The sequence below is a fragment of the Triturus cristatus genome, chromosome 4_2 (genome assembly GCF_964204655.1).
Source record: "Triturus cristatus chromosome 4_2, aTriCri1.1, whole genome shotgun sequence".
Lineage (NCBI taxonomy): Eukaryota > Metazoa > Chordata > Amphibia > Caudata > Salamandridae > Triturus > Triturus cristatus.
Window position 1 is genome coordinate 620,277,425 of NC_140586.1, and position 25,755 is coordinate 620,303,179.

The 25,755-nt window shown below is 50.3% G+C and overlaps 1 protein-coding gene across 3 annotated transcripts in view; it reads right to left on the bottom strand.

Moving 5' to 3' along the window:
- Positions 1 to 2,202: 2,202 nt before the first annotated feature.
- Positions 2,203 to 25,755, bottom strand: part of SRSF11 (serine and arginine rich splicing factor 11) — a 214,799-nt gene continuing 191,246 nt past the window's right edge. For 2 of the 3 annotated variants that reach the window (XM_085602290.1, XM_085602288.1), the window contains 2 exons: positions 3,629 to 3,785; positions 2,203 to 3,533 (listed from right to left, as the gene is read on the bottom strand). In XM_085602290.1, the coding sequence (XP_085458416.1) occupies positions 3,342 to 3,533; positions 3,629 to 3,785 (349 nt within the window). In that variant the 3' untranslated portion in view covers positions 2,203 to 3,341. The remainder of the gene's footprint in view (positions 3,534 to 3,628; positions 3,786 to 25,755) is intronic. The other variant, XM_085602289.1, reaches the window with a different exon arrangement.

Consider the following 25,755-nt stretch of genomic DNA (forward strand, 5'->3'; position numbering starts at 1 on the left):
AAAGCTGTATAGCTGCACTTAATGCAAGGACATATACCATGGGTGCACTTTAGGCTTTCTTCAATAATTGGACCCCTAATTTGGTCTGGCGTTGACCGTGACCGTTTGTGTTTATTAAAATTCTGTCTTTCTCTCAGTATCGGCTGACTTCACTATGAGTGACCACATTCTGCTCTTTCACAAGGCACATATCTGCACACAAATTAGTTTACAGTGCCAGTAACTACTGTAGCAGTGTGTGCGCTTTGAGACCACTTTTTTTTTTTTACTTTTGCCAATGTTTGTTATAATGGTGAGGGCCTGGCAGCTCCCACACCAATAAGGTTTTACATGCCAAAACAAGTCACACATTCACAAAACTAAAAAGCTGACCACCAATTTGACCTACTGGCTTTGCCAATGAGCTGACCACCAATTTGACCTACTGGCTTTGCCAATGCTTGTTTATTTTTGTTTCCTATAATCCTATTGATAATGGTTACTCTGATTTGCCATAAGGAATATTTTTGGGAAATACTGGCATGCATCAACACGTTACTAAATGATGCTGCAAAGAAATGGTACCTGATATTTTTACAGTAGTTCAGCAAAATGTTTTTTCCTACTTTCATTTTTTAATGAACTTTTTATTTTGAAAGAAAGTAATCATCAATCTAGCTTTCAACCTTCTGCAAATATTTGCATGAAATAAGAGAGCATTCTGTGAGCATTCTACATAGTCTCATTTTGGCAAACTTTGAAAACGTGCACACATTTTTATAATGGAACCACTACCAGTAGTGCATCCGGAGCTTACATTTACTTTGAGTGCTCACCCTAATAAAAAAAAAGCTTTCAATTAATGGACCATCAATACAAGTTTGAACAGCATTAACATATGGGCAAAAATATTACCTTAACTGCAGACAGTGCCCTTCCCTGATCCATACTGTGGTACTGCAAACTGGCAGCCAAAGGGTTTGTGCTGCAGGGGGTTGGGTCTACTTGTCCTAAGGACAAAATCCCCATGAAAACTTGCTGGCCTTGACCCTATAGGGATTCCATATCCCAGAAGCACATCAGCAATTCAGCAGAAAGAGGGGGCAACCATGCATAAAGAGGATGCTTTCTCACAGCCTGATCACGTCAACGCCCTCAGCAGCGAGAGTGAATCCTTGCCTTTGACTAGTAGAGCCGCACCGTAGACTCCGACCCGGAAAAGATCTTGGATTTGTGTGATGGCTTGCTGGGCCTCTCGTTCACCGATGGACTTCCTGTTCATCTTGGCACATGTCGAACACTACTTCTAGTCATGGCTTGAACCAAGACACTAGAGGCAATCTTCATGTGGATTTGTAACAGACATCTGCTGTTTAAAACCTAGTGCTTTAAGTGACATTTCTGCACATTGTAAAGAATATTTCAAGAGAACTGCAAATCTATCAAATGACTGTTGAAACTCCGGATCCAAGTCAGTTGGAGCGAGAAGGATTTGCCCCAGCAAGAGCAGGTGACCTATATATTGGTTCAGACATCACGTCTGCACAGGACTGAGTGGTATGAGGTAGCATGTCCTCACACAGCACCACCTGCTGATGCTGGAGGAATAGCTAGTATATGGATCCAGTCTAACGCCTTGGATATTCAAAAGGTGAGGTATCTGCAGCTAGAAGTCTCTATAAGAATAAGGAATTCCTGTGGTAAACAGTTCTCCAGAGAGAGACTGAGCATCCAGGGACTCCCCATACACTGAGGACTGTTCTCCAGAAAAGGCAACATGGAAAAACCTAGGCTCTCCAGGACTGAGCTATGACAGACTGCCATATCTCAACTTGAGAATTTAAATAACTGGTTTATTAATTGCAGCTGAAGCAACTACCTTTTGTATCAGAGTTTCTGTAAGAATACCAACCAAATGATTGTAGCTCCTGAGAGCTTAAAGCAGGATCCATGCAGCGGATTGATCCAAATGGCTAAAAAAACTAAAACAATTGTCTATTTTCCAAAATACACTTCAATACAAAGAAAAATGTGCATTTAATTATTTGGGGTTATTCAACTGTAACTGCAAGTTGTGTGCTACTTACGACCCACAAATAGCAATGCACAAGTTACATGAGACGGGCAGTTAGTGTTTGCCTCTAATGCATACAAAGTATTTCCACAATAAAGAAAATACATTTACAATCTACACAACAGTTGCAACACGGTTACAGGCATTAATGGGATAGATTATGGGCTTTTATTATGAAAGTTTTGTAAAACAAACTTCAGAAACTGTACATCAACATGGCACGCATTGCAGCCTACTTTTGTATCTCTCCCAAACAAAAGTAAAATGCTCTTAAATTCTCCTTAATCTAAGAAAACAGCCAAGTTACTACTTTGCATATAACATGGAATCACTGTGGTATATGAGTCAACTGCAGAGACAGTAACATAAATTTAATTAGTTTATACAACTTGGGACCAAATAAAAAGTACATTATCAACAGACTCTCTTTAAAAACATACTAGGGCAGTTTAAAATGCACTTCTATAGTTTACACAAAGCACAGAAAAGAAACAGTAATATTGGGCTATGAAAGATCACACAACACATTCTTTCTTGCCTAGTAGTGCTGGGTAGAACTCTGTCCCATTTGTGGCAATGCACCTTAACCAAATGTCAAAACCCCAACTTCTGACCGAAAAAATAAAACCATACTCAAAATTTATGGAAACATTTGAATGTGTATGAAAGTACTTCACAGAATCAATTTTTTTTGTCCAAGTAACTGAATTAACCATCACAAGTTAGTGCATTCTAACCTCTCAAAACGAAAACAAAAACCCTCAACAGAAATTTAGCACAAGGCTAAAATAATGATCTACAAAAATCACAATGTGTATTTCCAGATGTAAGGACTGTTAATTTCTCACAAAACCACACATAAGACCCTCAAGTAGATCCACTGTGTTGTACGATTTTCCTAGAGCACACATTAACAATGTGGATGTCTTGTTCAACATGCAGGTAGTGAATTCCTTATATAGCTATTTCTGTGATGAATCAAATCCTAGAAAACACTTTTGTTGAACTGAACCACTAGAGGATATCAAACATTAACAACCCATGCCTGCTATAAACACATGCAACCTTTTACGTGCTTGAAACATCCTCAGGTTTTCTAAACTGCCTGGCTCATCAATTTTTTGGCCTAAACAAGAAATGTTATCCATGTGCCACTCTCTAGTAAGACAGTGATGCAAATAACTTTAATAGCAGGAGATTGAGACGTTTAAAAAGAGCTGTGCATATCCAGTTCAAGAACAAATAAACAATCCACGCAGGAATGACATTGATACATGTCTGCAGCTATTCAGTCGCTCATATCCATATCCTCTTCATGATGATCATCCCCGTTCACTTTGGATTCTTTCACAGCCTCTGCAACTGCTTGCACTGGTTCTTCCACTTTGGGGGAACAAGATTCAGACACTAATATATCATCATGCTTTTCTTTTTCACTGTCATATCCTTGTTCTTCTTCATCATAGTCCCGGGTAACCTGCTTTCCAAACCAAAAGCAAGGGAAGTTAGTTTCAAATACCTATACTTACTTGACAAACTTTAATGTAGAATTGAAATTAAACTTATTCAACTTACTTTTATATCTTTGTCACTGTCTGATTTTCTTTCACGTTCCCTCTCTTTGTCTTTGCTTTTCTTTTTCTTGCTGGTAGATCTCTCCCTTTCATCTCTGCTTCTCTCTTTATCTTTATCCCTTTCCTTATCCTTGTCCTTTCTTTTCTCCTTTTTATGCCTAAGATGACAAATGTTTTAAATGTAATGAACAAGATTAAATTAAACCATGAAAGCTATAAAGAATAATTAGGAGCCTTTTGGAATAGTTCAGTTATATATAAGACACGGCCTGGAGAACTTAACAGCACATATATTTCTTTGTTGCTAAAAGCATAAAGTCAGACCGACTAGCAAAGGTTCAAATCAGACTTTATTAGCACATCAATATTGCACGCGAGTGCCAATGAGAATAAAAAGGAATTTTAGGAAGCTCTATTTGCACAGTTCATAACACAGGGGACTTAGTCTTGCTTCGAGGGCCTAAAGGATGTAGACCATTGTCACTTGAGGAAAGTGTCCATTAAAAGTATAAAAAAAACATCATGAGACAAATCAACACTTTCACAAGGACCCTGACAGCACCGTCTGCACGTCACCCACAACTCTGTCTGCACATCTCAACCTTCATTTCCAAATATGCAGCAGTACCTTCAGTTTGGGCCATGGGAAGGAAAAGGTTACTTACCTAGTTAGCATCTGTTCTTGGCATGTAGAGCTGTGTATTCACATGCTTTGCATACTCCTGCCATCTAGTGTTGGGTCCGGATGTTTGCAAGTTGTTTTTCGTCAAAGAAGTCTTTCCAGTTACAGGGTAAAGTGACTTTTCCATTGTGTGTCTTTTCCATTTCGCTGTATAACATTTTCTTGTTGTTGGTTTCCTAGCTTCTCTTCGAACAGCCATTGTGCTTTCTGGGTTTGAGATGTGCGAAGTCTTCAGTAGCCATGTCGATAGGCCTAAGCTCTCTGGTTCTGGATGAAGCATTTTGCATGGTTAGCAAATCTTTTCTTTTTGGAAGTTTGTGCATTGCTCCTGGTGAAATTTCTATTAGTTCCGAGAACCAAGTCTGTCTAGCCCACTATGGTGCGGTTAGAATCATTGTCATTTTGCAGATTCTGCATTTGCTGATCACTTTGTTCATTGACGGTATGAGGGAAAAGCGTACGCAAATATCCCTGACCAGTCTATCCAGTGCGCAGTCCCTAGGGACTGGTTGCAAGGTCGCCTGGAAGCGAAGTTTTGGCATTTTGCACTGTGGGGTTTTGCAAATAGTTCCATTTGTGGTGTCCCCCATTTCTTGAAAATTCTTTGCACTTCCGTTTGATTCAGTTACCACTCGTGGGATGATGCTGTTTGCCTGCTCAGTCTGTCTGCTTCTATATTGTCCTTCCCTGGTAGGTGTATTTCTAGAATGTCTATTTGTCTTGGGATTGCCCATATCCAAATTTCTCATGCTAGACTTGAGTGCTAGACTCCCTCCTTGTTTGTGTGTTAAACATTGTTGTAGTGTTGTCTGTTTGTATCAACACCCTTTTCCCGTAGAGCTCTTTCTGAAAGGCTTTTAGTTCCAAGATATTAATGTGTTTCACCGCATCCTGTGGTGCCCACAATCCTCTTACTTTGAGATTGTTCATGTGTGCTCCCCATCCTATTAGGGACGCATCTGTTGTTATGGTCACTGTTGGAGTTGGTTCATGTGAAAAGTCTCCCTTGTGATAGGTTTGCCTTGTTCCACCATGCCATCTCTTGATGACCTCCGTGTGTGACAACCACTAGATCCTCCCAACTCCCTGTAGTATATGACCATTGTGTCTGGAGCCATTCTTGAAATGGTCTCATGTGTAGACGAATGTTGGGAACTAAATGAATGCATGAGGCCATCATTCCTAGTAATTTTTTACCCACTGTCAGGTGATGCCCCCTCTGGTATAGATGAGTCTCTTTCAATAGAACGGATCTCTTTTTCTCACACAGTGCTCGTCTCTGAGCCTAAGAACACCTTCATAAGTTCTGGTTCTAGGGCCGACTTTTCCCAGTGTATGGAGAAACACAGCTGAACTGGTGTCTCTATCACTTGTTGAATATGCTGTTTGCATAGGCTGTAAGAGTTTACTCTTATCAACCAGTCGTCTAAGTAGGGGTAAACATGAATTCCTGGCCTTCTTAGATTTGTTAGGCACTTTGTGAACACTCTTGGTGCTGGTTTTAGACCGAAAGCAAGAACTTTGAATTGATAGTGTTTGTCCATAACAAATCTTAACATTCTTTTGTGTTTTTTGTTTATCGGGATGTGTAAATACACATCCTTTAAGTCTATTTTTGTCATGTAATCTCCCTTTAGCAATTTGCTCTACACCTCTTGTAGTGTAGTTATTTTGAATCTTAGTGTTTTTATAAACTGGTTTAGAAACCTTAGGTCTGATATTGGTCGTAATGTTCCATCCAATTTTGGAATTAGGAAGTATGTTGAATATACTCGTTTCTTTTCTCTGTGTGGTATGTGCTCTATTGCATGTTTTCCTAAAGCTCATGCACCTCTGACTAGGTGAGATAATTCTTCTTTTGAATGCGTCCTTTGCTTTGGCCTCCTGTGTGGAGGCGGTTTTGTTAACTCTATGCAGTAACCGTACTGTATTATGTTTAAAATCCATTTGTCTGGTGCTATTTCCCTCCATTTTTTGTAGGAAATGTTTTATTCTGCCTCCTACTGGTGTGGCATGTTGGAGGAACTGTAAACTGGTTTTGTTTTGGTACCCGCTTCTTTTTTGTGTGTACTCTCACCGCTGTTTGCAAGTGTACCTCTCTGTGAGTGCAGTCACTTTGTAGAGGTTTGTTGTCCACCTCTTTGTGGCTGACCTCTGCCACAGGATGTCCTCGAAAGGATGCTCTTCCTTGGTACTGCCAGCTTTGTTGCGGTCCCTACTGTGTGCCCTGGTTTCCAGCTTGATATGTTTGTTGGTAACCTTGATGTGAGGTAGCAGGTTGGTGTGTAGCTCTCCCCGCTGGTCTCCTTGATGGTGTGCCTCTACGCATGCCTCTGAACTGCAGAGCACCCATTGATCTTGCAGTCTCGTTATCCTTCTTTAGTTCATTTAGCTTTTCATCAACCACACTTCCAAAAACAGTTGTTCCCCATTGAATGGGGAGTTGATGATGTTGCTTTGTACTTCTGGCTTGAAGCCTGAGATTCTAAGCCATGCGTTCCTTCTTTCAGTGATGCCAATCATCATTTGCCTGCTAGATGTTTCAGTAGCATCAAGGGCTGACTTCAAACATGTATTTGCAATGTTTTTACCCTCTTCTACCAGATGGCTAGCTCTTTTCAGCAATTGTTCTGGTAGATTTTTTAAACAGTTCTCCTACCAATGTTGGTAAGCATGTCTGTTCAACAATGCATTTGAATCAGCTATACTCCATTGATTAGCTGCGCTTCTTTCCACCTTCCTTCCTACGACGTCCATTCTCTTGCCTTCCTTGTCTGGAGGTGGTCCCACTGTTAATTAATACATTTGCTCTTTTTCTTGCTGTTCAGGCAATGATGGAGTCAGCTGGCACTGATCCCTGATGTACATAGGGTCTTTAGAGGAGAGTTTATACTTCTTTTCTGTCCTTGGTGTTATAGCCTTGCATGTAGCAGGCTCTTTGAATGTCTCTTTCCCCTGGTCTAAGACACTCGGCAGCATTGGGAGGAATTGATTTCTAGATTGTGTAGGCATCAGTGTCTCTAATAAACAACATGATTGAGGTTTTTCTTCCTCTAGCTGAACCCCATACGTTTCTGCAGCTTTTTTAATCACTTGATTGTGCATGCCAATGTAATCTGGGGGCGATGGCCTCGAAGGATATGATTGCACAGCCTCTTCAGGTGATTCGGTGTCAAGATCTTGCCATTGGAGGTCTTGATTCTCCGAGTTTGCCGATTCTGCATATGTTTGTTAGTCTTCCTCAACGTGTTCCCTTAAGAAGAATTAATCTTCATTCTTCTTTTTCGATCGTTTTTTTTTTTTTGCAGAATTGGTTCTTCGATGACCTTTTCGCCTACGTATTCTTTGTTTTCAGCGGTACCTTGAATTGCTTCAAGCTTTCGTCGAAGTCTTTTTTCCATTGAAGTATGTAGGAAGGTGGAATCTGACTAATGGTTGCCCCCAACTTTTTGCCTGGTATTGAACAAGTTACTTACCTTCGGTAACGATGTATCTGTAAGAAACATTAGTTAGATTCCTCACCTTAGAACACGTTAGTTAGATTCCTCACCTTAGAATATCCCCAGGCGTCAGACTGGATCCGGAAGATTTTTCGTCAGCAATACCCCTTGCGCGTCGCTAGGCGTCGTCTGCGGCTCCGCGTCCGGCGTCGTGCGCCGGGATGACGTCGTCGGAGTACTTAGACGCCGCCCTCGCGCGCTGACGTCAGTTCTTGTACATAGCCTTCCGCGCCAGGAACGCAGAGCCATGCAAAGACCGACACTGGTGCCAAAAATAAAATCTAGGGGCCTGAAAAGGATAACCTTAACCCTAGATGTCAGTTCGCAGAACGGGGAGGATGGGAGGGTCGGTGAGGAATCTAACTAACTAATGTTTCTTACAGATACATCGTTACCGAAGGTAAGTAACTTGTTCATCTGAAAGAAACACGTTAGTTAGATTCCTAACCTTAGAATAGATACCCAAGCAATACCATCCCCGGTGGTGGGTCTGCGAACCAAGATCACACCAGAAAGTCCTGGAGGACAGAACGGCCAAAGAAGCCATCCCTCCGGACTTGGCTGTCAAGGCAATAATGCCTGGCAAACGTGTGTAGCGAAGCCCACGTCGCCGCCTGACAGATGTCCTGCAAAGGGACTCCCCGTCCCAAGGCAGTAGTAGCCGCCGTGGCCCGAGTAGAATGGGCGCGCAGCCCAACAGGAGAGTCCTTTTTAGCCAAGGAATAGCAGATTTTGATACACAAAACGACCCACCGAGAGATGGTTCGTTTGTGCACAGCTTTCCCCTTCTTAGCGCCCACGTACCCAACAAAAAGCTGGTCGTCCACCCGGAACTGTTTTGTGCGGTCCAGATAAAAGGAGAGCGCACGTTTTGGGTCCAGACGGTGGAGCCTCTCTTCCTCTTTAGAAGGATGCGGAAAGAAGGTGGGCAAGGTGACAGACTGCCCAAGGTGAAATGGAGTCACCACTTTAGGAAGAAAGGAGGGACGAGGCCGAAGGACAACCTTGTCCGGATGAACAGACAGAAAAGGAGGCTTTGAAGATAAAGCCTGGAGCTCACTCACCAGTCTAGCCGAGGTGATGGCCACCAGAAAAGCAGTCTTTAGAGTTAGAAGACGAAGAGGGCAATTGTGAAGAGGCTCGAAGGGAGCGCACATCAGGAATGTCAAAACCAGATTCAAGTCCCACTGAGGCATCACAAAAGGGACAGGAGGGAACGTGTGTGTAATGCCTTTGAGAAAGCGCGTAACCACAGGGGACTTGAAAAGAGAAGGCTGATCAGGAAGCCGCAAGAAGGCGGAGATGGCAGCAAGATAACCTTTCAGGGTGCCCAGGGCAGAGCCCTGCCGGGCCAGAGAAAGAAGGAAGAGGAGAACCTCAGAAAGAGGGGCGGAAAGGGGATCCACAGCCTTTGCTGTGCACCATGCCACAAATTTGTTCCACCGGCAGGCGTATACCGACTTTGTGGAGGGACGCCTGGCTGCCAGAATGATATCACAGACTTCAGGAGGCAAGTCAAATGGCATCAACTGCCGCCGCTCAATCTCCACGCATGGAGGTGGAGGCTGGACAGGTTCGGGTGGAGGACCGTCCCCTGCTGCTGCGACAGAAGATCCTCCCGAAGGGGCAGACGTATCGGGGGATCGGTCAACAGACTGAGTAGCTCGGGATACCAGTACCTTCGTGCCCAATCCGGAGCCACCAAGATGACTTGGGCCCGGTCGTGCCTGATCTTCTTCAGCACTCTGGGCAGAAGTGGTATAGGCGGAAAGGCGTACAACAGACCGCAACTCCACTCGTGACGAAAAGCGTCGCCGAGCGAGTGCCGCCTTGGAAATTCCAACGCGCAGAACTGCTGACATTGCGCGTTTTCTTCGGTGGCGAATAGATCTAACCAAGGCTCTCCCCACTGCTGAAAGAGGCCTTGCGCCACTTCGGAGTTCAGACGCCATTCGTGATCCATCATGCACCGGCGGCTGAGTTCGTCTGCTCTGGCGTTCAGAGAGCCCGCCAGATGTTGAACCACCAGGGTGACGCCCTGGTGTTCCAGCCATGTCCAGAGGCGCAGAGCCTCCTTTGTTGCAATACCACATGGCGGTGGTGTTGTCCGTGAACACCTGCACGACACTTCCCCTGACAGAGGGAAGGAAGGCTTTCAGTGCAAGAAGGATCGCTCTCAACTCCAACAGGTTGATGTGGAGACGAGACTCCGCCGGAGACCAGAGGCCTCTGATCTCCGCCTCTCCCATATGGCCACCCCATCCCAGGAGGGACGCATCCGTCACTACGACATGCTCTGGTTGGGGAAGGGAGAGGCTCTTGCCCATGACCCACTCGCGGTCCGTGAGCCACCACTGCAACTGTTGTGCAGTGCCCTCCGAGATCAAGACATGGTCGGACAGGTTGCCGTGATGCTGGGCCCACTGAAACTTCAGGTCCCACTGCAGAGCCCGCATGCGCCGCCTGGCGTGATGCACTAGTAGGATGCAGGAAGCCATCAGCCCCAGAAGCCGCAACACTAGCCTGACCGAAACCCGGGATAGAGGCCGAAAGATGGGAATCAGGGCCCGTATATCCCGGACCCGCTGTTCCGGTGGATGGACCCGGAACCGCGCCGAATCGAGAACCGCTCCGATGAAGAGGAGCTTCTGAGAGGGACTCAGGTGTGACTTCGGCACGTTGATGGAAAACCCCAGCAAATGCAGGAGATCCGCCGTAGTCTGGAGGTGGGAGACGACTGCCTGGGGCGAGCCCGCCTTCAACAACCAGTCGTCGAGATAGGGGAAGACTGGAACCCCTGATCTGCGCAGATGAGCTGCGACCACCGCCATCACTTTCGTGAACACCCGAGGGGCACTGGTGAGGCCGAAGGGGAGCACGGTAAACTGAAAGTGCTCTTGGCCCACCGTGAACCGCAGGTAACGCCGGTGGGCCGGCAGGACGGGGATGTGGAAATAAGCGTCCTGCAAGTCCAACGCTACCATCCAGTCTCCAGGGTCTAGGGCAGCTAAAACCTGAGCCAACGTTAGCATCTTGAACCTTTCCTTGCGGAGGAAGGCATTGACGTTCGAGGTCCAAGATAGGGCGGAGGCCCCCCTTGCCTTTCTTGGGAACCAGAAAGTAGTGGGAATAACAACCACGACCTACTTCTGGACTCGGAACGCGCTCGACGGCTCCCTTGGCCAAGAGAGCCGAAACTTCCTCGCGGAGAAGATCCAAATGATCCCCCGAGATACGGTGGTGCTGCGGTGGCATGGCTGGAGGGGTCGTCTCGAAGGGGAGGGAGTAGCCCCTTCGGACGATTTGCAGCACCCACCTGTCCGATGTTATGGACCGCCAGTGGAGCAGGTGATGGCGAACTCTGCCGCCCACTGGCGTGGAATGGGCCTGAAAGCTCGGACTAGGAAGGCTTTGAGGCGGATGCTGCCGGGGTGGATGTGGGCTGACCACGTCGGCCTCCATTTCCGCCACGGCGGAAGCCACGTCCGCGACCGCGCGCAGGTTGGTTCTGCGGCTGGTGGCTTTGCGGACGTGAGGAGGCGCCCCTTCCTTGGCCACGAAAGGGGCGAAAAGCGGAGGTGTGCGCCCGCGGAGCCGCGAGGCCCAAGGACTTGGCCGTAGCCCGGGAGTCCTTAAAGCGGTTCAGCGCACTGTCCGCCTTCTCACCAAACAGGCGAGTGCCATCAAAGGGCATGTCCATGAGGGTTGTTTGGACATCCCCGGAAAATGACGTGGACCGCATCCAGGCGTGGCGGCGGAGCGCCACCGTGGTGGAAATCGCCCGACCCAGCGAGTCCGTGGTGTCAAGCCCACATCGTATGGCGTGCCGTGCTGCATCCCTCCCATCGGCCAAAGCCTGGGTAAGACGCGTCCGGACCTCCTCCGGACACAGGGGCAGCACGTCCTCCACCGTATCCCACAGGGAATGGGAATAACGGTCCAAGAGACAGGCGGTATTTAAGGACCGCAGGCCCAAACTAAGGGACGAAAACAGTTTCTTGCCGAACTGCTCGAGTCTCTTGGAATCCCGATCCGGCGGAGCGGTCGGGAAGGAGGATTGGGAAGTAGAGGCCTGGATAACCAGACTCTCGGGGGTGGGATGTTGGGACAGGAAACTGGGGTCGCCCGGAGCAGGGCGGTGGCGCCTGGCAACGTTCCTATCCACAGGAGGAACTGTGGAGGGCTTGGACCAGGTGCCCTGCAGAACGTCAGTGAGGGCCTCGTTGAACGGCAGCAGAGGCTCAGTGGAGCTTGCTGAGGTTTGAAGCACCTCAGTGAGGATGTTAGTCCTCACAGCCACGGCAGGCAACTCGAGCCCAAGGGCCTCGGCCGCCTTGCGCAGCACCACAGAAAATGCTGCACCCTCCTCCGAAGCCACGGTCGGAGGAGAAGTGAATCCAGTGTCTGGCGAGGTGTCCAGCCCACTGGCCTCCCCCAGTTCATCTGCCCAGTCCTGAGAAAGCTGTGACTGAACAGCCAGAGGGTCCTCGAACCCCTCCCAGTCGCCCCCTTCTTCCGATTCCTGATAAACAGGAGGAATGATCGGAACCGGACTGTAGAGATGGTAGGACTCAAGCGGCGCCGGATGCGGCGTCGGCGGACGCCGTGCCGGCGTCGGGTCCGGATGAGGGCTAAACCGGGGTGTCGGCGTCACAGGCGTCGGCGGCGCCGGTGACGGCGTCGGTGGTTCAGGCGTCGGAGGAGTGACTAGGTCAACCGGCGTCGACTGGGGCCCAGGCAAGGGCCCCGCGGGGACCTGCGGCGTCGAGACCGGAGTCGACGACGGCGCCGGGGCCGGAGTCGACGACGGCGCCGGGGCCGGAGCCGCCGGCACGCGAGGTCGCCCAGTCGAGTCCGCGGGGCCCGAAAGCGCGCCAGCGGGCGTCGACGGCGGGGCCAGGCTCCTCATGGCCGAGAGGAAGGCACTGATCTCCGCCGGCGCCGCGTCTGCCCCAGGGACCGGAAGGTATGGGGGCGGACGCGGCACCTGCGGCTCCGCCGGAGCCGCGGGGGTGGAACCACCCTGACCCTCGGCCGAGTCGCGCGACCGGCGAGGGGAGTCCATAGAGCGATGTCGCCTCTTGGACTTCTTTGAGCGTTTGGACTTACCCGACGACTTGGAGCCGGACGAGCGATGGCGTCGGCTAGGGCTCCGCGAGCGATCCTTGGACCTCCTCCTGGACCGGGATCGCGCACGACGCGGAGCCGAGTGGCGAAGCTCGAGAAGCTTGCGGGACCGCTCCCGCCTAGCCTTCGAAGTCAGGGCCTGACAGTCGTTGCACGACTCCGCGTCGTGGTCGGGGCCTAAGCAGTAGAGGCACCGGCGGTGGTGATCGGTCACCGACATCAGACGATGACAATCCTCACAAGCCTTGAACCCAGGCATCCTACCGGCACCAGATGTCGACAGACAAGGATCAAAAATGATCAAAAAAGATTTAGTCAAAAAAGACTAAAAGGGGTAGCTCTCCCGGATCTGCGCTTACTGGCGCGGAAAAAAGAAGAACTGACGTCAGCGCGCGAGGGCGGCGTCTAAGTACTCCGACGACGTCATCCCGGCGCACGACGCCGACGACGGACGCGGAGCCGCAGACGACGCCTAGCGACGCGCAAGGGGTATTGCTGACGAAAAATCTTCCGGATCCAGTCTGACGCCTGGGGATATTCTAAGGTGAGGAATCTAACTAACGTGTTCTAAGGTGAGGAATCTAACTAACGTGTTTCTTTCAGATTGAGTGGTTTTTGACTAGTCTGGCTGGGATCCTGCTATCCAGGACCCCAGCCTATCTGCTTTCTCCCTAAAACTGATGTGAGTACTCTAGGTACAAACCTAATTGGATGCTGGGCATGCCCTACCAGTCCCTTGTAGATGGTACCCTAGGTACCCAGGGCATGGGTCCCCCAGTAGGCCTACCAGGGCTGCAGCACTTATTGTGCCACCCTGGGACAGCCACACAAACTGACACCACCAGACCACTACTGTAGTCTGGGTAAGGTGGTGCTAGCACCCCTTACAGGGATGTAGGTACCCTATATCCCACACCCTTACAACACATATACTCTCATAGGTCACCCCTATGGCAGGCCCAGGTAATCCTACAGGGCTGGGTTCTGAGGTATGTGTGAGGGGGGACCCCTACGTGAGTAGGACCTCTCTGCAACCTTCGTAAAATCGTTACTGGGTTGTTTGTAGTGTAGCCATACCATATACTCTTAACCGCATTATAAGTTATCGCGTCATCGCTGTAACTTGGGAAGGGCTACACAGAACCATATCGTGTTTGGTGTCAAACATGAAGGAATCATACCCCCAGTCCAGCCATGGGCATGAGGGTACGATTCCCCCTTGCTAGGAGGGTGATATGGGAAAAGCGGTAGAATTTAGACACCAATTTAAAAGTGCACATGTACCACAAAATGGCTACTGTCCGCCACCTACATGACTCTGGCTGGCTGTTGATGGGGAAAACCCCAGCCTCGCCATCTGGACAATAGGGCTCCTGTGGCAGGGAGGTGCCAGCACCTCCCCAGACAGGATATGTGGATTGGAACAGGGTGGGTGCACCAAATGTCCATTCAGAGTTGCACGTAGGCAGCTGCAGAGCCCCAATTCTGCATACACCGCCTGGAACCGGTTCAGGGGCACCCTGCCCCTCGCCCAGGCGGGAAACACACAAAGGGGAGTGGGTGTAGCCACCCTTTCCCGCCTCTACTCTGATTGGTAGGCTCTATTTGGGACCATCCCCTAATCTTGGGGATATATGGGAATAACGTGGCCCCAGAGCCTCAGATTCGTCCAGAACTTAACAGAACTGACCTTCGACGAGCTGCTGCCCAGCTGACTGAAGAAATCTCCCTTGGGATAAAGGAGTTATCCCCCTGCTTGGCAGGCACCTAAAAGACTGCAAGATACCCGGTTGGAACTTCGCTGCTCTCACGAACTTCGACGCCTTCCATCAACCTTGAGGTGGGTCTCCAGTGCATCCCAGAGTCCTGTGAGCGTGCCCAGCAAGTCTGAGCACCGTGGACCACGTGGGTGCCGAGATCCCTGCATACCCCGAGACCCCGGCCACCTCTTGCATAGCACACGACCCCGACCAGTGGGGAAGTTGTGCTTTGGCCCATTTCTGAGCCAACCTTCAAGCAGCATCCGTGCCAAAGCTCAGCTCCCTAGTCCGCTCCGGTGGCCCGTGGGAGCCCTTTTACGCACTCCATTTTGCTGCCTTCCGCGGTCCCTTGTCTCTCGACTTGTGGGCCCTGACGGAGGACAATCTACCTTTCCAAGAGTTCCCCTGGTTGCTCCAGGCCTGCTCTACGCTCCCTGCAAAGGAGAGCACCCTCAGACCTCGTGGGTCTGCACCTGCAGCTGCTTTGTCCGTCTTGCGTGGGTTGCGGTTGCCAAGGCTTAGTGGATCCAATCGGGACACTAACACCGCAGCGATCCTCATCCGACGTGGGACAGTCGCCCTCCAGAAGCTGGCCTTCCTTGAAGCCTCCCGGAGCCCGTGACTGCAGAGCCCAGCTGCACCTACCTCACCTGAAGCACCCGACATCGACAGGCTCCTTGCTGTGAGCCCCCTGGTCACTGTGCTGTGACCCAGACTCTGTCCCCTCTGCTTTCAGGTTCATCTTTACCTTTTCTACATCTTTAATCTTCACGACTTCAACGACGCTTTCAGCTAGCAGCAGTTTGGACTACTTTTCCATAGAAAACCAGCTCGCGACCCGACACCTGAATCGACCTATGTACCCGGCTTCCCTGGGGCAGGTAACAGTGGTACTTTGGTACTCCCGTGGTGGTGGGCTCTCCAAAGCCTTAAGTCTCAAGCCTTAACTTTGTACTACTGCTAGAAGTGTCTTTAAACTTTATATATTCAACCGCGACATTCTCCATAGGCTAACATTGCGATCCCGATAGCAGCTCTTTGCACTGCACGCGTCTCCTGTGGGTCCCCTTCCTCTTAACTGTGGGTGGATTCTGAAGGGGCAAGCGATCCTGAATGCCCTAGGCATTGCCTGTAGAATTGTCGTGGTTCTTATACCACTATTTTAGTATATGGTTTGGTCCCCCCCTGGGGCCCATTGATTTCTGTGCTATTTATTGTGTTTATAAATGCTTGTTTGAATTGTAACTTTGCCACTAGCCACATAAAGTGACTGTGGGATTCTGTCTAGAATAAACACCCCCACCCACATCGCCGGCCACACGCTTGACCCCATCTTCTCCTCCAGCAAGCACATCTCCTTCAGCCACTCCACCGGACTGCACTGGACATACCACAGCTGCGTCCACTTAAACTTCAGGAAAACCACGACCCACCACCACCCTCAACAGGTTCTCCGCAGAAGCTGGAGCAAGATTACCACCGACCAGCTCACCACCTCCCTCAGCCAGAACCCCACCAACACGACGGACCCCAACGAAGCAGCCCGCAACCTCACATAGTGGCTCACCAACTGCGCCGATGACCTCGCACCACTGAAGAACCCCCCCAGCAGACAGCAGCAAGAAAGCCTCCTGGTTCACCAACGACCTCAAAAACTCCAAGAAAACCTGCCGTACCCTCGAGAAAGCCTGGCGCCACGACCAGACTACAGAAAACATGACAGCCCTCAAGAACGCTACCTGCAAACACCACCAACTGATCCGCACCACCAAAAGGACCACATTCAAAGAACGACTGGACAACAACTCCCACAACCGCAAGGAACTCTTCAGCATCGTCAAAGAGCTCTCCAGCCCCAGCAACGACGACATCACACCCTCGCAGGACCTCTGCGACTCACTTGCCTCGTTCTTTCACCGCGCACCCTACCACCGATCCGGCGCCCCCCACCACCACCCTCCGCACCTGGACGACGGTCAGCACCGAAGATATCACCCACACGATAACACCGTCCACTCCGGCTCCCCAATCGACCCCTGCCCACACCACATCTTCAACAAAGCCGACTCCATCATCGCACCCCAACTCCGGAACATCATCAACAGTTCCTTCGCATCCGCCACCTTCCCAGAGAGCTGGAAACACGCCGAGCTCAGCGCCCTCCTGAAGAAACCCACCGCGGACCCCACGGACCTCAAGAACTTTCGCCCCATCTCGCTCCTCCCCTTTCCGGCCAAAGTCATCGAGAAGATCGTCAACAAACAACTCTCCGCCTTCCTCGAGACCAACGGATCTCTCGACCCCTCGCAGTCCGGCTTCCGAGCAAACCACAGCACTGAGACCGCCCTCATCGCAGCCATCGACGACATCAGGTCCCTGCTCGACAATGGGGAAACAGCTGCCCTCATCCTCCTGGACCTCTCGGCAGCCTTCGACACCGTATGCCACCGCATAGGAAAGGCCTTGGAATGGATCATCTCGTTGCTCGCCGGCAGAACCCAGAGAGTCCGCCTTCCCCCGTTCCGGTCCGTGGCCACCGAAGTCATCTGCGGCGTCCCGCAAGGATCCTCGTTCAGCCCCACCCTCTTCAACGTCTACATGAGCCCCCTCGCAGCCAATGCACGCCAACACAACCTCATCTCCTACGCCACCCAGCTGATCCTCTCCCTCACCAACGACCGCCCCACAGCCAGAGCCAACCTCCAGGAAGGAATGAAAGACGTCCCGGAATGGATGAAGCTCAGCCGGCTGAAACTGAACTCAGATAAGACGGAAGTCCTCATCCTGGGAACATCCCCCTCCGCCTGGGACGACTCCTGGTGGCCCCCTGCCCTGGGCTCCGCTCCAAGGCCAACAGACCATGCTCGCAACCTGGGCTTCATCCTTGACTCCTCCCTCACGATGACCAAGCAAGTCAACGCCGTCTCGTCATCCTGCTTCAACACCCTGCGCATGCTCCGAAAGATCTTCCGGTGGATCCCCACCGACACCAGGAAGACGGTCACCCAGGCCCTCGTCACCAGCCGACTGGACGAAGGAAACACCCTCTACGCTGGAACCACAGCCAAACTACAGAAAAGACTCCAGAGCATACAGAACGCCTCTGCACGACTTATCCTGGACACCCCCCGCTTCAGCCACATCTCTCCCCAGCTGAGAGACCTGCACTGGCTTCCCATCAGCAAGAGGATCACATTCAGACTCCTCACCCACGCACACAAGGCTCTCCACGACATGGGACCCACATACCTCAACAACCGCCTCACATTCTACACACCCACCCGCCACCTCCGCTCCGCCAGCCTCGCCACCGTCCAGCGCATCCGCAAGACCACCGCCGGAGGAAGATCCTTCTCCTACCTGGCGGCCAAGACATGGAACTCCCTCCCCACCCACCTACGACTGACCCAGAACCATCTCTCCTTCAGGAAACAGCTCAAGACCTGGCTCTTCGAGCAGTAGCGGACCCCCCTCCCCCAGTGCCTTGAGACCCTACGGGTGAGTAGCGTGCTTTACAAATTCATTGATTGATTGATATAGTTGGCTCTTTGCTGTCTTTCTCTCACCCTCATTGTCTTCGGGGTCAAGTCGGAGCACACGTTATAGACCGCGCTTCGGTGATCCAGCAGCCGGCAAAGGCTGCAGACTGGGTGCTGATCTTGGAGCGTACTCGTGGTGACAATTTTTGAGAAACTTGAACGGTGTCTTGTCCATTACCGCGCACAGGGAGCCCCATGCATGCGCACCTTTTGTCGAACTTCGGTCGTTCTAATTGCAATCTTGAAAGTCGAAACGTTCTACTGCAGTTCTTCTTAAGTTTTAGCCTTATTTTGGTAGATTCTTCTTTCCAATCTTGGGAGGCTCCTTCAGTATAAATCCAGACCCAACGGCGGAAAAATGAATCTGAAGATGTTGACCAAAGGTGGGAGCTTCGGAGGCAGCCCAGCGACGTCACAGAAGGACACCAAATAGTGGTATGTAGACGCCTACCAACAAACCAAAAAAAAAACCCTACAATTCCAGACCCAACCACTAGATGGCGGAATAATGCACAGCATGTGAATCCGGAAACTATTCACGTTGCAAAAATGCTACTTCGCAGTATGCATCTGCTCTTGGCATATAGAGCTGTAGATGCACATGCTGTGCTTAAGTCTGCCATCTAGTGTTGGGCCCGGACGTTTGCACTTGTTTTTGTTCGAAGAAGTCTTTTCCACTCACGAGGTAGTGGACTCCTCCTTTCAGGACATCGACGATGTTAGATTGTTCTCCCGCAGAGGGTGAGAATGGAGTTAGTAAGAGTAGAACAGAGATATCCATGTTTAAGTATCTGCGTAAAAGTGGGTTTCTGCTGCAGTAAACCCCCCGCCCCCCTTTTTTTGTTGCCAGACTACTGATGCTCTTTGACTTGATGTGCTCTGGGCCCTGCCAATCAGGACCCCAGGGTCTATGAACTTTCCCTAAAATAAAACCCAATTGGCATCTCAGGCCACAAGTCAGTCCCTGGTAAATTGAACCATAGGTACACAGGGCACTGTGATCACAGAAGGCCCCAAAGGACTGCAGCACTTATATTGTGCCATCCTTAGAGGCCCTGTACCCTGACACACACACACTGCCTTTGCAGGCTGGGTGTCTAGGTGCAGAACCAAACAAAGTCGACATGGCACACAACCCTGTGTGCTATGCCCACAAACCACTGCCCTGGCATACATCAGTTACCCCTCTAGCTGGGTGCCCTACGCCAGTGGTGAGAGTACAGGTGCATGAGCCCTGTAACAAATAGTTTCTTACCTGTCGGTGTAGTTTTGCAGCTTGAAGATCTTTCTGGATTCACTATGCTGTGCATTATTCCGCGGTCTGGTGGTTGGGTCCGGAATCGTAGTCTTTCTTTTGTCTTTTTTTTGTAGCCCAGGTGGGTGTCGACGTCCCACCATTTGGTGTACTTCTCGTGACGTCGGCATGCTTCCTGCGGAAGTCCCACCTTGGGGCGCCATCTTCGGGTTCTTTTTCCTTATTTTTTTTTTTTTGAACCCTCGGCGTTCTTTAGTATTTTCCTTTTTCAATGTATCCACTTTCAGTATTCTTTTGTTCTTTTACTCTGTCCTTCCACCTTCCTCTCCTGCCTCATCTTTCTGGCGGAGGTGGGTGGGTTCGCTAGTGAATCCAGAAAGATCTTCAAGCTGCAAAACTACACCGACAGGTAAGAAACTATTCGTTTTGCAGCGTGAATCTTTCTGGATTCACTATGCTGTGCATAGACTTTGTAGCGGTTTGTCATCTTTGTGGCGGCTGGGTGGAAGATGAGCGTTGGTCGTTGAATATATGTTGAAGCACCCTTTGCCCTACTTGTGCTTCCTTGTTCATTTGTATATCCACGCAGTAGTGCTTAGTGCACGAATGCACTGAAGCCCATGTTGCCGCCAGGCAAATGTCTTGAATGGGTGTGTTTGCCAGAAAGGCAATCGTTGCTCCCTTCTTTCTTGTGGAGTGGGCCTGTGCCCCCTCCGTTACCTCTTGCCCTGCCTGTTTGTGGCAGAATTGTATCGTTAGTGCGATCCAGGAAGCTGGTTGCGAAGGACACAAAAAACTGCTTGGTTTTCCTGTGCTCCTTTGCTCTCTCGATGTAGTGCATCACCGCTCTTCTAGAGTGTGTAGTGCCCTCTCTGCGCTTGTGGCTGGGTTTTGAAAGAAACTAGGTATTTGAATAGTTAGGTTCATATGGAATGCTGACACGACCTTAGACATGAAGTGTGGGTCAGTCCTCATTACGACTCTGTCCTTGTGTATTTGGATGTAGGGCTCTTGCAGCGTTAACGCTTGCAGTTCGCTCACTCTGCGCAGCGAGGTTATTGCTACCAGAAAGGCTGTTTTCATTGTCAGCATTTGTAGTGAGGCCTTGTGGATGGGCTCAAAGGGCGCCTTCATAAGTTCTGTCAGGATATGTTGAGGTTCCATGCAGACAGCGGAATCCTCTTTGGTGGCGCTATCCTTTTTGCTCCTTCCAGGAATCTCTTTACCACTCGTGACGTAAAGAAACTTTCTCCCGTCTCACCTCGTGTGTAGGCCACAATCGCCGCTAGGTGGACTCTTAGCAAAGACGAGCTTAGCTTAGCTTTTAGTAGATGCGTGAGGTATCTAAGCACCGTAGATTCCCTTGTCAACTTATTTTCTAGTTTATTTTTTCTGCACCAGTGTGAACCTCTTCCATTTTTCCCCATAGTATTTCCGTGTTGTGGGTCTCCTTGCCTCCCGGAGCACTCGCATAGTGCTTTGGGGTAGCTTAAGGTGTGCAAACTATGTCCTCATGAGCCATGCTGCTAGGCAGAGGCGCTCTGGCTCTGGGTGTAGAACTTCTCCGTTCTGCATGGAGAGTAAGTCTTTTCTTCTTGTGAACTTGTGTGGTGGCCCCTGTGCCATTTCCACTATTTGCGAGTACCATGTCTGTCTTGCCCACGGTGGTGCTACTAGGATCAGCGTCATGTTGCTGGTCCTGCACTTGTTGAGTACCCTGTGTATTAGTGGTATCGGTGGAAAAGCGTAGGCAAATGTTCTTGACCAACTTATCCATAGGGCATTCCCCTTGGATAGGTTTCCTGGTTGTCTGGATGCAAAGTTTTGGCATTTTGCATTCAGGTGTGTTGCAAACAGGTCTACTGTCAGTGTGCCCCACCTCTTGAATAGATAGTTTTTGCGTTTCCTGCCCATTGAGTTCCCACTTGTGGGATGCTGAAGTCTGCCTGCTGAGCCAGTCTGCTTCTACATTGTCCTTCCCCGGTAGGTGTATGGCCAGCAGGTCTATTTTGTGCGTGATGGCCCATCTCCAAATTTCCTGTGTCAAGTTGGACAGAGAGGAACGATTGTGTCCCTCCCTGCTTGTTTATGTAGAACATAGTTGTAGTATTGTCCGTTTGTATCAACACCCTTTGGTTGTACAGTTTTTTCTGGAAGGCCTTCAGTGCTAGCAGTACAGTCTTTAATTCCAGATAGTTGATGTGTCTGACCGCATCTGCTGGAGTCCACAGACCCCTCACTCTGAGCTTGTTCATATGTGCTCCCCATCCTATCTGGGATGCGTCTGTGGTGATGGTCACTGTTGGGCTTGGTGGTGTTAAGGGCTTCCCTATTGTTATGTTCTCCCTGTTCCACCATGCTATCTCTTCTTGCACTGCGTGTGTTACAACCACTAGATCCTCCCAACTTCCGTTTGCTTGTGACCATTGCTGTTGCAGCCATTCCTGGAATGGTCTCATGTGTAGGCGTACAGTGGGAACTAGGTGAATGCATGACACCATCATCCCCATGATCTTGCTCTCTGTTCTCACCGTCAGAGCTCGCCCCTTCTGGTAGAGGCACGTCTCCTTCAGCAGGGCAAGTGTCCTCTTCTCGCTGGGCATCACCGTTTTCTTTACAGTGTTGATCTGCGCCCCCAGGAAGATCTTCACTTGTTCTGGTTCCATTGATGATTTCCCCCAGTGTATTGAGAACCCCAGCTTTGTCAGTGTCCTTGTGACACGCTGTGAGTGTTCCTCGCATTTTTCGCGTGAACTTGCCTTTATTAGCCAGTCGTCGAGGTAAGGATACACGTGAATTCCTTCCCTCCGCAGGTACGCTGCTACTGCTGCAAGGCGTTTGGTGAAAACCCTTGGTGCGGACTTTAGACCGAATGCCAAGGTTGTGAATTGGTAGTGATCCTTGTTGATGGTGAACCTTAACAGATTCTTGTGCTGCCTGTTCATTGGGATGTGCAGGTAGGCGTCTTTGAGATCCACGGTGGACATGAAGTCTCCATCTCTCATTTGAGGGAGTAATTCTTGTAGGGTTGTCATTTTGAATTTTTGCGTCCTTACGTACTTGTTTAGGAACCGCAGATCCAGAATGGGTCTTAGTGTTTCGTCCACCTTTGGTACCAGGAAGTAGTTTGAGTACACTCCCTTGTTCCTTTCATTGAAAGGTACTGGTTCTATGGCCTCCTTTTGGACTAGCTGTAGTGCTTCCTCTACGAGTTGTGCTAGCTCTTGTCCTGAGTGTTCCCTTCTCTTTGGTTTTTTGTTTGGGGGTGTCCTTTCCAACTCTATGCAATAACCGTACTGTATGATGTTGAATATCCATTTGTCTGTTGTTATTTTCCTCCATTCTTGGAGGAAAAATCTGAGTCTGCCGCCCACCGGTGTTGCATGCTCGTAGGCGTATGGTTCGTGTAACCCTCTTTTGTTGGTTCCTTTGTGCTCTACCCTTGGAGGGATGTTGTGGGTGAGCACTCTCCTCCGTGCGAAGTCACTTTGAGGTGGGTTGGTCTCCCCCTCTTCTTCTTTGGCCTCGTCAGTTTCCCCTACTGCGAAAGGACTGGCCCCTAGACTGGTACTGCCAGTTGTTTCTGCTGCCCCTGTTGCCCGTGACCCTCGCCTTGCTGGAATGTTTGATGTGACGTTCCCGGCTGGTTTCCTCCCCTTCCGTAAGGTCTCCGTGTGGGGGTACCTCTTCTCATCCCTCTGAATTGCAGGGCCCCCATGGACCTCGCCGTCTCATTCTCTTTTTTGAGTTGGGTGAGTTTCTCATCGACTGGTGCCCCGAACAGCGTTTCTCCGTTGAAAGGGGTGTTCAGGATGTTGTTCTGTACCTCTTGCTTGAATCCTGAAATTCTGAGCCAGGCCAGTCTCCTTTCAGTGATTCCTATTGCCATCAGTCTGCTTGATGTCTCTGCCCCGTCCAACGCTGTTTTAAGGCATGAATTTGCTATATTCTTCCCCACTTCCACTAGATGCGAAGCTCTTTGTTGGTATTGCTCGGGGAGATGCTTGATTAGGTCCCCCATTTCGTCCCAATGTTGGTACTGGTGCCGGTTCAGTAGTGCATTGGAGTTCGCCATGCGCCAGTGTATTGCCGAGTTTCTCTCTATTTTCCTGCCAGTGAGGTCCATCCTTCTGCTCTCCTTGTCAGGAGGTGGCCCAGAGGTTGCCGGAACATTGGCCCTCTTTCTGGCTGTAGATGCGATAATGGAGTCTGCTGTGACAGTTCCCTTGATGTATGGAGGGTCCTGAGAGGAATGCTTACATTTTTTCTCTGTTCTGGGTGTGATGGATCTGCATGTTGCAGGGTCCTTGAACACTTCCTTCCCCTGGTTCATGACACTCTGAAGCATGGGGAGGAACTGGCTCCTAGTTTGGATGGGGAGCAGTGTCTCGAGTAAAAAGTCCGCTTTCGGTTTTTCCTCCTCTAGTTTCACACCAAAAGCTGCAACCGCGCTCTTTACGACCATGTTGTGAGCCCCAATATCATCTGGCGGCGAAGGCCTCGAATGATAAGTCTCCACGGGCTCTTCTGGGTTTTCGGCGTCGAGGTCCTGCCCTTCCAGGTCTTGCGTCGTCGACCGCGCCGAGCCGTAGTTAGATTGCTGCTCCTCCTCTTCTTCTTCTTCTCCCTCATAGTAGAGGTCATCTTCCTCTTCTTCGGGAGTTTTTGACTGCTCTTCGGCGTCGAACTCGTGCTGGTCTTCGACCTCAATAACAGTCGTTGGTTGCGTTGGGATTGTAAAATTCTTCATCCTTTCGTCAAACTCCTTCTTCCTTTGAAGGATGCTCTCCATCTCCGACCCGAGCCTTCTCTTTTTCTTCTCCATTTCAGAAGCATGCTCGGCGTCGAGCGCTGGCCTTTTCGACGGAGCTTGCGTCGACGCAACCATGTCCTTTGTCGTCCAACGACCAACCTCGTGGGCCTTTTTCGACGAACTTTGTTTTCCGGCGGCCTTCGGCACCTGGGAGTCCTTCTCGAAGGATCCGCTGGGCCTTTCGTCCTTGGATCCACTCGTGGTCGTCGAAATTTTCGGCGCCGGTGTTCCTTTCGAGGACTTAGACTCTGTTTTTCGAGAGTCAGTCTCTGGTTTTCGGGGCCCTTTAGGGGTTTTTGTGCTCGACGTCTCTCCTACCTTGTCAGACGTCTTCTTATCGGTCTCTGCGACCGTGAAGTCTTCAGGTCCCTCGGCGACGTTGTCTTAGTTGGTGGAGAGCCCAGGTCGTACAGCGACGGGGCCTTACCCTTGCCTTCCATGTTGTAGTTGGCTCTCCTCTGCCTCTCTCTCACCCGGAGTGTCTTCGGTGCGAAGGCGGAGCTGGCGTTGCAGTCTTTGCTCTCGTGGTCGACTGGCAGGCAAAGGTTGCAGACCGGATGTTGGTCCTTCTGCGCGTACTTGTGGTGGCAGTTACGGCAGAATTTAAAAGGTGTTTTGTCCATTCCTGCACTCCGTGTCCCCGAGTGCGCATTCTCCGTTGGACGTCGAAGATCTCGAGGTTCACCTCCTTCGTCGTCGTCCCGGCTCGATGTTTTTTCTGTCTGTAGTCTCCTTTAATTTTCCTCCGATGAAACTCGTGCTCTTCTTTCTTTGTTAAAAAACTCAGGAGCTTCTCGGTGCCGATCCAGACCCAGCGGCGGAAAAAAGAATCTGAAGATGGCGCCCCAAGGTGTGACTTCCGCAGGAAGCATGCCGACGTCACGAGAAGTACACCAAATGGTAGGACGTCGACGCCCACCTGGGCTACAAAAAAAAAAAAAAAAAAAAGACAAAAAGAAAGACTACCATTCCGGACCCAACCACCAGACCACGGAATAATGAATCCAGAAAGATTCACGCTGCAAAACTCTACAGTACCCAGGTCCATTCCTGGGCCCTGTAAGTTCAGTGCTGCCATAAAGAGTATATGGTGCTGGGAGGTTGTCATTACGAACTCCACAGCACCATAAGGGCTACACTGAAGACTGGGAAGTTTGGTATCAAACTTCTCAGCACATTAAACCCACACTGATGCCAGTGTGGGATTTAATGTAAAATGCACCACAGAGGGAATCTTAGAGATGCCCCCTGAAAAACGACCAACTACTAGTGACCTGACTGAGTGGCTGCGCAGGCTGCCACCACCAGACATGCCACCTGTGTGAGCCTCTCCAGACCATTTGCTGCTTTCAGCAACTGGTCCCCACTGGTTGTACCCCCCACTTTGGACGGGAGAACCGGCGGGAAAAACACGTGAGGAAGAGAGGTGTGCCCACCTCTGCCAACTCCACC